The following is an 11,645-nucleotide window of genomic DNA, read 5'->3' on the forward strand; positions in this document are numbered from 1 at the left end:
TCGCGGAAATTTCGACCTCGACGTACTCCGTATTACGCGGGTCGCGAAGGAGAAGGGATAACTTGTCGAAGAGAGAAAGGAAGCGAAATGTTATTGGAAAGACTGCGACGGGGAACAGCAGAACGCGAAACGAAGTGACAAGAGGAAGAAGGAAGAAAACAGCGTAGGAGAAAGGAGAATGAGTTACCACATGCTGCGGGTCGATACTCTAGCACGCAGCTCGATGCTCGGTGCAGCCGTACTAGCCGCAAGTTCGTCTGCACTAAGGATGCGTTGCTTACCTCGCATCGAGTGCAAAGAGAGAGATGGATACATGAACCGAACGACCGTAGACGAGGGCTACCGCACTTGTGAATGAAGATCGAAGTTTAGCTTCTGTTCTGACGCAAGCGGTGAATCTCCCTGGGTTTTCAGGTGTTTAGTGACTCGCGCTTAAAATTGTCTTATCGCATTTGTTTCTTGCTTATCCACAAATTAAATTTGATGGCACACCTTTTTAGCAGGGATTTCTTATTACATTTCAACCCTCTGCAAGTCTTCTTCTATTTAAATAATTTCACTCGGAGGATGAGTAGCAATAATGTCAAAGAGCTCGCATGATCCTCGTGAACCATGGGTTGTCGAACACGACGTGTTCCACGAGGAAAGACATAAAGGAATTTTGTAAAATTGAAAAAAATTAATTTACAATTAAAACAAAGCGAGAAAGCAACATGGAACTCTTATACGTTCTCGACAGAAAGCGGCGCATAAACAAAAACAAAGCGGTGCGCAGTAAAATCATGTTCAAGTCGATTTCAACATTTTATAGCTCGTGAAAATATAGAGTTTCTTTACAATATACCTTTGGTTCTGTTCTCGGAAAATCTATGCCATGCTTTCTTCGCTGAGTAATCGAGAAACCTCGCACAGTAAAATGTACCTATCATTTACTGTTCTTGGTGGTTTCAAAGTGTAAGTATCCAACTCTTGATTCGCAATTGGTAGACGAAACTGTATAGAATGCAGCGTAGAATGATTATGGAATTTTACTAACGATACAGAAAATGTATCTTTTCCCACAAACTTCATAATTATATTTATTATATAAAGCGAAATCTCGTCTGCTCAACTCTGTTATTGCCACTCTTATCATCTGAAACAGGCGCGATCGAAGTTCACGTTTGCAGCATCCTTTTCCACGTCATTCAGTGACGCTTGTTCTTTGTTGCCTCCCATCGTATTAGAAAATTTTGCCGTAACGGACAATGCACGCGCACCAAACATAACATTTATATCGATCCGATAAATATGTAGCAAATTGAATCACTAAACATTCCGCCTTCCGCGTGGAACGAGCACGTGCCGAGTATCGATCAATTCTACGTCGTCTTCGTTTGCATACGGAAACATCTCGGTAAAATCGTGGATGGATTCGCATGCCAATTTTTGCGTAATCGACCTGTCTACCGCAGTAATCTATTTTGGGAGAAGAGTCTGCTCAAAATTGTCCACGAAATACCGTACATGTGTGCACCAGATTGCACGAGACAAAAATAGCATAAAACGCTCGTCGATGCGAGCTAAAAGTAATCTTTTATAAACCTCGGAGCGTGAATTTCGCATAGCACTGTAAAATTATACAAACGCGTGAATATGCGATAGTAACAGTATCCATTGGAACTGTGTCGGACTCTCTTTGATTTTTATTCGCGTTGACTCGACGCTCGAAGGATGGTTTAGTTTTTCTTCAAATTATACCGACTTCAGGTATTTTTTACGAGCATTTGGCGTGATTAGAACATTCTACAAAGTGCAAGCAAACAGGAATAAAGCCACGTTAATCGATTACTTTATATTCTTGCTCGTTGCATTACAAAGTGATAGATATTAGGTACAGTAATTTCACTGTTATCGTTGAAAAAGTAACTCAATTAATCAGAATTCTCTAATCCATGACCACTTTCCACAATGGATAAGTTATCAGCAAATATCTTGCCACATAATCAAGTACATTTCACCGAAAACTTTTCTAACACTCATTACGTCAGCCGTTATTGAAGTTCAATGATATGAGCAACACAATGAAAATCTGTCCAAGTATAAAAGATAGGACAAGGTCAAAGAAAATTGTTCTATTTTATCTGTAACCTATCGATAACTCGACCAATAAGTTGGTTTAGTTTTGAGAATAACGGAATAATAAATAGCTACACAAATATTATTAATACTCGTGAACCAAGTATGTATATACTACGAACAAATGTAAATATCCGTCTCTCTTACGCAGTGACATTCAAAAACGTACATTTGCTAATCTCTCGAGTGTTGACAAGAATAACCTAGGATTAGAGATAGATATAATTCTTATCTGGATAGAAATTTCGAATAATGAATAGAAGAAACAACTTTCAACCAGTGGATTTAACTCGAATTCGAATAAATATTGCGAATAAATCGCTATACAGAGTCTTCATTCGTAATATTATTCGAATAAGATGCAACCCATCTCTGCTCAGGATTCGTACTTCTTCGTTGCTTAACTGGTCGGTTTACTAACGAAATACAACTATCGCGAAGCCGTCGGAATGCACATGATCCATAATTTTCAAAGAACTTGTTTCATCTTTCTCTGATAGTGACTCACATACACGTGTCCCTCATATCTGCTCGCGTGCGGATCCAGTGATTTGTACGAAACTGCGGAAACATTATCTCCTCTTATTTATATTATATTTTATGACCTAAAATAAGGCTTTCTAAGTTTCTAATTAAATACTTTTTACTTCAAATGGATCCCATCGACCTCGCTATAGCTCGGGTACCTCGGGATCCCTAATCCCGTACTGTAGCTACAAACAAACATAGCTACAGGCCCTGTGGTTTATGGTTATTGTGTTTACTCGATCTTTTTGACGATGTTATTCTTTTCCGTGGACAGTTTCTATTCTCTATAATTCCACTCGCAGCTCGCAGCGCGTAGCTACGTTCGCGAGACCATCTTCGGTTCTAAGAAGACAAAATTTATGAATGCTTAGGAAAGAAAGGCTTCCATCCTTGCATTCCACATCTTTGACTGCGGCTCTGTAATCGTGTACTTACTGCCTTGTTGCAACTGCGGCTTATTACTTCTTCGTCTTTTTCTCGGTGTTCAGAGTCACGCAATTTGTCGATTTCTTTACTTTTATCTGGCATTCGGTAGTGAATTTCTACGAAGAAATTTTCTAAAATAACATTCCAGAATATTTTATATGTGTTTAATGCACACAAAATATCTAAAGCGGTATAATTTTTATAACTTTCTCCTATATACTCAGTGACACAGCAAGAAATTATTATTTAGAGTTTGCGTCAATTGCCCTGCGAGACATTGTTATTCGGAAGGACATCATATTTTGACAGTATTTAATTGAAATTCCTGTACGATAATGTATCACGATCTAAGGATTTGTTGTGTCGCTCTGATTACGCAGAGCGTTGTACGCATCAAACGATGCTCGGTGCAACTGCACTCGATTCCCATCTGCATCGCGAAACGCGAATAAGCACTTTAATTGAATGCATTGGAACAAAGGATCAAGCATCCGATCTGACTCAAGTGTGACTTCATATAAACTCGTTTAAGGATACATAGCGTTTCTCACTGCATGCTCTAGCTCAAACAGTTTTTGACAGAACAGATTAAAGTCTAAATAGAAATATTTATCGTATTAGCTAAAGACACGTTAAGGTGATTTGACGATTTTCGTTGTGAAATCACAGATCGCATATCCCTAATTCAAAGAAATTGACCTTAATTGCTCTTTCATGCTTTTTTGCTTGAAATTTTTTTTTTGTTAAGATATACATGGCATAATATCTATAAGGAAAACATCTGTGTGCAAATGCATCATCATGACACGATTTGTGTTTTCGCAATAGACAACAATAATATTTTCAATCATAGTATAAAATCGATATAGTAATACGATTTCGACATCGATAGTTTGAAGCCACTAATGAACGACTGTTATACCTTTGTGGCCTACATGTGTCGTTATTAATATTTTTGTATCAGGCAAGATGTTCTCTAATAAGTGGTATAAAAAAAAAAAAATTAATTGTGAGGATTCGTTAATAAATCATGGTGGTAAATTAAAATTTCACGTGATAATTCGTTTTCAAAATACATGTTTCTCGCAAGGACTGAGCGGGTAAGTGTACAAATGTTTCGCTCCCTACCATACCGACCGCTGCATAGTGGTACTACTAGTAGCGCCGTCAGTGGGAAAACGGCCAAGTTTGTAGTGACGATAGTCCCCACTATTGCTATTAGATGACTTCGCTAACTAAAAGGTCGGTAACGATTTCTGCATTTACATATGTAAGCAGGTATCTGCATTACCTTTTAGTTAGTGAAGCCCTTTAGTAGCAATAGTGACAACTATCGTCACTACAAACTTGGGCGTTTTCCCACTGACGGCGCTACTAGTAGTACCACTATGCAGCGGTCGGTATGGTAGGGAGCGAAAGTGTCGGCAATGTCGACAAATAACCGCCTGTGTTTTACAACGCAATCTGCTTACATCTATCTTTCTGAGCGACATTATACGTACAGGAATAGTAGAGTAAGCAGTATTACATTTCTTTTCAAAGAAAATTCGAGATTTTTAGCAATAAAGTCAGTTTTACAACGAAAACGTCCAACGAAAAATGACAATTAAATATTTCTCGATATATTAAAAAGTACCTGACGCGAAATGTTTTGTTTTTAGCTGTAACAGTTTTAGAAGTAACTAATTCGTTAAATTTAGTTCCTGCATGAAAGAAAAATAATTTTATAGGTAGGTCGAAAAAGTTTGAGAAACATTGGCATGCACAGCCTGTTTTAATGAATCAGGCCGTTTGAGGAAAACATAACAAGGGGGAATACCTCTGTTTACCACAACACTATTGTGATTTGTGCCCGAATAGTTGGTTCCAGTTAGAGATCATGAATGAGCAATGTGACTACGGCACCTTATTTAATCAAGAAACAACCGAACAGGTGAGGTCTTTCATTGACATTTACTTTACGAACGGAACGATTCGTGTGAACAGGCTACACAAACATACATTAAAGATACCGATTTCGCAGGTGTTTTCAAGGTGATCTAGAGTTATTATCAGACATGAAATTCTTTCGTCAAAACAATCCCACGGTACTTTCACATTTTATAATGCCTCCGTACATTCATATCGCGATGAAGAATAATTTGAAATTTTGTAAGAAAGAAAAACAACATGGAAACCAAGATTTATATGATAATTAGCATCCAATAATTATCCTGAAGAAGGGCATACATTATGTTAAAATTCTAGAATTTTCATGTTGCTGGACTGTTCTGTACTGCCATAAAGAGTCATTATTTTCCTCAAGAGACTAGTATTTAGGTTGTCACGGACTTCGTGTTGTCCGCACGGGTCACACAACATTGAAATGAATGAGTGAACGTAAGCGAGAAAGAGTTAAAGTTTCGTACAGAGGTCGCGATTAGATGTTTACTCATACGTAGTAGATGTTACGTTACGAACAAGTTTGCTAGCGTTTGTCAAGCCTTGATCGAGGATTGATATTCACCGAATAGTTGCGTAGTTTTGTAAGAAGTTATCGAAAGTGCCGTGAAATGCTGCACGATTGTCAAGTATCAAAGATACATCGAAATCAACAGGAAAATATTTCTATCTTCTTGACGTAATTGGCCCCATACCAAACCCACTCTACTCGTAAACGGTATCACGCAGATGCATGATCGCGAGCGAGCGAAGACAATAGAACAGAGGGAGAGAACGCGAAGGTAAACTTGCGAGATAGTAGAAGGGATGCGTCGAAATCGGCCGTAACTGGACCAACCTGCTAACTTACGCAGAAATACAATCAAAATGTTTGAGCCCACGGAGCAGGGAAAGGTGAGAACCATTTGTAAACTATCGTACACGTACGATTTCACGACAAGGGAAATTTGACACGAATGTCACGCTTCGTCAGTTTTTGAAATTGACATACTCTAAACATCCATCCACATGCAGTGCCCGTGATATCTCAACACGACCTTTGACAATTTATACAGAGACATACGAAACATTAAATGTCATTCGTTTTTCTCTTTATATATCACCCAATTATACGTCATTGTCACGTTTGGATAAAGTGATTTTGCTCCATTCGTTTAATGACATTGTTAATGAGGTTAGGTGATTGTTATTGTTACTATTACGCTTACGCAATAATCGTCCATTTCGAGTTACATTTTATGAAATGCAGTTTCTGTTTAACATTTATGTAATTTTGATCTTGATTTTAATTAGGATTTGTGCATTCATACGGGAGTTGTACTTAGAGGTGGAAGTACAAGAGAAGATGAAGTTCACAGTCTAGGAACATTAAATGTTGTTGAATATGTAAGCAAACTTTACATATATATTATTTCTTGCGATAAGCTGTTCATGATATACGTAACTTGACTTAAAATTGCAGAGTTTTGGGAAATGTATAGAGTGGAAACCTATGGAAGATTCTGTGGTATCAGAGAACCAAGATCAAGATCCAGAATGGTCTTTAGTAGATACGCATACCAGGCGTACTCGAACTTCCTCAGAAGGACCAGATTCTCTTGGACGTACAAGAAATGTCAGAATTTTATTTTCAGATTTAAACTCCTTTCGTTTAAATCATGGAGGACAACAGCTTATATTTATGCTAAAGGATGGTACCACCTATGTTGCCTTCTTTCAGTTGTCTAATGCTGAAAGTTTTGTGAATTCTTTAAAAGGTTTCATTAGATTTGTAAAGTCTCGAGCAAATAGAAATTTATACATTGTAGTAGACGAAGTGCAGACTGTATTAACCAAATCATTTGCTGAGCTAGACTTATTTCAAGAAAATACTTCTGATTATGTTTGGAAATTTGTGAAGAATTTACAGAACCGTCCATATGAAACAACATTGGAAGCATTTAGTAAACTGTCAGATATTTGGTGTAAGTGTGTTCATAAAACCTGGAGTTATGAAAATATACTATGTGGTTTTTAAGAATTTTTTTGTATAATCCTAAATTATAGTGTACAAAGAGCCAGCTAGACGTCCAGTTGAAGAAGCAGTTGCAGATATACTAAATAATTCACTGTCAATTGATGTTCCTCATCCACCTGTGTCTATAGGTTCTGGAGAGGAATATGAAGTGATTGGAGAACATGGGTTGGGTGTGATATTACCTCCACGATCACCTTGTCCAAGAGGTATAACAGAAATAGTTTTGCATTAAATGATTTTATATAAAGTACATAAATGTACGTGATTACGATAGGTTCACCACTGTCGCAAGAACAGTGGGACAAATATAAGGACTCAGAGGGGAGAATTTTAAATCCTCAAGAAGTAAAAGAAGTTATTTTTCGTGGGGTATGTATACATAATTTAAATTCAACTTTTTTTTTATATCAATAGCTATTTTATGTAGAAACTACCCGAAATATCCTACTAACCCTCGTAAAAAATGAAATACAATGAATTAACTAAAGACGAGTAAAAATTCAGGGCGTGGCACCATCATTGCGATTCGAAGTATGGAAATTTTTATTAAATTATTACCCATGGAATTCTACACACATTGAAAGATTGGAACTCAGGAAAAAAAAGACTGATGAATATTTCATGATGAAATTGCAATGGAGGTCTATGACATCCACGCAAGAAAATAATTTTTCTGATTATCGAGATCGAAAAAGTTTGATAGGTAATACACGAATGTAAAATAATTACATAAATACATTTATGCCAACATGATAACTTTAATGTACGATATACATTTTTAGAGAAGGACGTCAATAGGACAGACAGAACACATCCCTATTACATGGGTGATAATAACCCACATTTAGCACAATTGTATGATATTCTTATGACGTATGTAATGTACAATTTTGATTTGGGGTATGTTCAAGGTATGAGTGACCTTCTTAGTCCTATTTTATGTTTAATGGAAAGTGAGGTCGATGCGTTTTGGAGCTTTGTTGGGTTTATGGATAAAGTGGTAGGTATATTATATATTTTGGAAGATAATTGCTTGTATAATAATTTTAAAACGAAATCGTTATACCCAAACTAGTGTACCAATTTTGATATTGACCAAGCTGGAATGAAAGATCAATTGTGCCAATTGTATACTCTCTTGAGTACTACAGATCCGCAATTAGCACACTACTTAAATATGCAGGATTCAGGAAATATGTTTTTCTGCTTCCGTTGGCTTCTAGTATTATTTAAAAGAGAATTCAACGCACTCGATATAATGAAATTGTGGGAAATATTATGGACTGGCTTACCATGCAAAAATTTTCATCTGCTTTTATGTCTAGCCATTTTAGACACAGAAAGAAGCATGCTTATGGAAAATCGTTATGGGTTCACGGAGATATTAAAGGTAAGCATATTAAACTATAAATTTAAGTAATTTTTTGTTAATTAAGATATGATATTCTTTACAGCATATAAACGATCTTTCGCTTCATATTGAGTTACCTTGGATGTTATCTAAAGCAGAAGGTATTTATTATCAATTAATGTCAGTAGCGGATCAATTACCCGATAATGTTCGTACAATAATTGGACTTGAACCTTCGAATAAAACGCCGTCAAATACTATTGCGGAAAACGGCGAAGCTTCTGGCCACGATGTCGAAGCTATTGGAGATAATACTAATTCCAGGAGAAATAGTAGAGAAAGTGGTAATGTTAAGCTTGGGGATAACGAAGTATCGTTTGAACGTGGATTAAATTTATCGTACATGTGAGATCAGGACAGATCGTTTATCATAATTTGAGAAATGTGTGGTGCACCGCAGTCAATTTTACAAGACTCGTACTTTTAAAAAGCAGCATATGAAGTTTACTTTTCGAAGAGAACTTGCGCGTTGTTTATTGGAACAATGCTACGATGCCTTTTCTGGCACTCAACGAACTTGGACGTGCGCAAACGACATTTCATACAAACTGCAATTGTAATTTTACAAAGACATCTATACTGTATACCCACTGAATTGTTCTGAGCAGAATAGTAACATCTAAACGATACGTCTTGATCGTTGAACTTGAAATTTTGTTGTATAAACGTCAAATAATACCTCGAATTTACGAAGTTACAGCGAGAACTATTGTTAGTAGCGTTGAATTTTGAGATATTTATGAAATTCATTGTAATTACGAAGAGATTATAGACCGCGCATACTTAGCAAATAAGAGCGTAGTTTCTTATAAACATATATTCTTCTTCATAATCATACTTTCGATGCATAGTCAATTTGGAACGATGCGCAGAAGCAATTTACATCATATTTTAACTTCAACCAATGTTATGTGCTCGTGTCATTTTCACTTAAGTTCAAATGTCTTTTCCAGATTTGTACAAAGCCTCACTTTCAGACAGTACTGTATATTTCTAATAAAAACCACCTGTTTAATCTCTGATATATATATATACATATGTGATAGTTTCTTTATATAATATATCATTCTTGATATGAAAAAGATAATTGTTTTAGTCTTAAAAAACTATTTAAGTCTTGATCTCAAGGCATAAGTAGAATAATCAAAATATTAATGAGAAAGTAAATTTATGATCAAAATACCAGGCATGATAGAAATGTAAACAATTTAATAAAATATATGTATAAATAATATATATTTTGATTACGAATGCGTGGTAGATCAAATTCGTGATTATGTAGTGTTATCACTTTTGATGTCGCGTCACTCGTTCGTGCGAATATCCGTACAAATGTAAACAATGGTTTTTCTATAAACGTAAACCTTATCAACAGAATTAATTACGAGGTATGGAATTTACTGCTCCAAAGAATAATAGAGGACGAAAAAAGAGGCGACATCAGAAGAAACGACGTTGCGAACAAATCAAATTTGAGGTTAAGTCTGCGAATCGTCAAAGATACGTTTTGGAACGTACCGATATAGTTAAATTAAATGCTAAAGAAGAAATAATTTCCAATAGGATGCAAGCTAATTCTTTTTGGCAAAATTATACAGTAGCTCAAGAGTGGCAGAAAAGGTTAAATATCTATTTTGTTTAAATGTAGTTATGTTAATGTTTATTTTTTGAAATTGTTATACAATTAATTTAAATGTTACAGACATAATGTAACGTGGTGGAGGACTCGTTGTTTTGCCTTAGAACACGAGAATAAAATATTGAGAAATAAATTGAGGTCATTAGCTTCTCAGAATGCTCAACAACGTTCTTCATATGCAGAAAGAAATTATGATTACAAGAACCAAAATGTAGAAGAAGTGGAAGATGGGACAGGTAGCACAGAAGAGAATGAAAATTTAGAATTCCACGTGAACGAAGATATGATGAGCTTTTTGGAACAAAGCATAAGGCATAAAATTGAATTGAAGAAGAAACGTGAAGCTGAATCATCTGTCAAAAAAGAAGAGGAGGAAGATGAAAATGCTTGTATTCAAGGTGGAGCTGCATGGATGAATGCAAAGAACAACAATGCAAAATTATTATATGGCAATGCTAGCTCTACAATATTAGCAATGGAAACTGCCCTCCAGACAACCATTGATAGACACAAAGATATAGCAAAACCTCAGTATTGGCCTGTTATACCTTTAAAACTATAAACTCTAAGATTATGAACGATTTAAATGTAAATCTGTTTAAATATGTATTTAATACACAAATATAAGTAAATCTTTTCCATACATGTCATTCATTCAAAGTTGTGTTTCTTTTGTTCTCGCAACTGACGAAAGATGACGCCACGTACACCTTTCTTTCTCAAAGTGCATCTGTACATGAGAACAAACGAGGTATAGAATAGAGCCCCGAAATCTGATAATAGAATGTAGCATTGCTTATGTTTATTATACATACATTTCGTTTACGCTCTGATCACCATATTTTTTGAGACTATACATCGCATGTAATGGTATTTGCAATTACTTCATTCAAAAGTAGTTATTCCAAATTTTAATGGATACAAAAGTAATCATTACTTTACAGCCAAGCCCCTCTGTATACAGGGTGATCCACTCGCTGGTAGACACAATGGACAACCACAACAATAGTTGACCGTCATTGTAGATTTTATGACGGTGACCCCCGCAGCGAAAGCGGCTGTATGGGTGAAAATCTGTGTGCCGATCAGAAAAGTCCTCGGTACACAGATTTTCACCCATACAGTCGCTTTCGCTGCGGGGGTCACCGTCATAAAGTCTACAATGACGGTCGGCCATTGTTGTGGTTGTTTATTGTGTCTTAATATATTCACAAAAAATGTCCTACTACAGTAATACATAGCTGTACCTAATACAGTAATACATAGCTACATGTTTTTCAAACCAATCTACTGAAAGTCTTGCTTGAATTATCAACTTTAAAGTTCTATTTAAATGAAAATGCTAAAGTATTCAAGATAGGTTCGTTTCTGAGGGGGAGTGGGAATAAGAAAAGGAAAATGTCTTCCTCGGTAATCCCTGCAGTTCTCAACTGTAAAGGCTGAATTTTATTGGATCACGACAGACAGATCGTACACGTATCGAGGATTCGTTTCGATAAGATGCGTCATTCTCAATGTTATTTCGTGGAAACGTATCGCGAGACTGATCGTGGATCACGAGAAAA

At 36.1% G+C, this 11,645-nt stretch overlaps 2 protein-coding genes across 3 annotated transcripts; both read left to right on the forward strand.

The window, feature by feature from the left end:
- Positions 1 to 1,681: 1,681 nt before the first annotated feature.
- Positions 1,682 to 9,461, forward strand: LOC128876118 (TBC1 domain family member 15-like). 2 transcript variants are annotated; one of them, XM_054122222.1, is made up of 11 exons: positions 1,682 to 1,873; positions 4,803 to 5,005; positions 5,670 to 5,907; positions 6,307 to 6,399; positions 6,476 to 6,977; positions 7,060 to 7,236; positions 7,305 to 7,399; positions 7,535 to 7,733; positions 7,813 to 8,030; positions 8,106 to 8,420; positions 8,485 to 9,461. In XM_054122222.1, the coding sequence occupies exons 3-11, from the start codon at positions 5,881 to 5,883 to the stop codon at positions 8,788 to 8,790; spliced, it is 1,932 nt and encodes a 643-aa protein (XP_053978197.1). In that variant the 5' UTR covers positions 1,682 to 1,873; positions 4,803 to 5,005; positions 5,670 to 5,880; the 3' UTR covers positions 8,791 to 9,461. The 2 variants fall into 2 exon arrangements, with proteins under 2 accessions (XP_053978197.1, XP_053978196.1); XM_054122221.1 differs by lacking the exons at positions 1,682 to 1,873; positions 4,803 to 5,005 and having other exon boundaries at positions 5,440 to 5,907.
- Positions 9,462 to 9,607: 146 nt separating this feature from the next.
- LOC128876119 (uncharacterized protein F10E9.5-like) lies at positions 9,608 to 10,731 on the forward strand. Its single transcript, XM_054122223.1, has 2 exons — positions 9,608 to 10,061; positions 10,144 to 10,731. Exons 1-2 carry the CDS (start codon positions 9,832 to 9,834, stop codon positions 10,640 to 10,642), a joined length of 729 nt encoding a protein of 242 aa, XP_053978198.1. The 5' UTR covers positions 9,608 to 9,831; the 3' UTR covers positions 10,643 to 10,731.
- The last annotated feature ends 914 nt before the right edge of the window (positions 10,732 to 11,645 follow it).

Source organism: Hylaeus volcanicus, chromosome 5 (assembly GCF_026283585.1).
Source record: "Hylaeus volcanicus isolate JK05 chromosome 5, UHH_iyHylVolc1.0_haploid, whole genome shotgun sequence".
NCBI lineage: Eukaryota > Metazoa > Arthropoda > Insecta > Hymenoptera > Colletidae > Hylaeus > Hylaeus volcanicus.

Excerpts from the sequence above, each read along its gene's own strand:
- LOC128876118 (XM_054122222.1), top strand. The coding sequence starts at position 5,881 with ATGTTTGAGCCCACGGAGCAGGGAAAG. Across the intron at positions 5,908-6,306 it reads AGCCCACGGAGCAGGGAAAG|GATTTGTGCATTCATACGGG; the intron begins GTGAGAACCATT and ends GATTTTAATTAG. Across the intron at positions 7,237-7,304 it reads ACGATCACCTTGTCCAAGAG|GTTCACCACTGTCGCAAGAA; the intron begins GTATAACAGAAA and ends TGATTACGATAG.
- LOC128876119 (XM_054122223.1), top strand. The coding sequence starts at position 9,832 with ATGGAATTTACTGCTCCAAAGAATAATAGAGGACGAAAAAAGAGGCGA. Across the intron at positions 10,062-10,143 it reads GCTCAAGAGTGGCAGAAAAG|ACATAATGTAACGTGGTGGA; the intron begins GTTAAATATCTA and ends TAAATGTTACAG.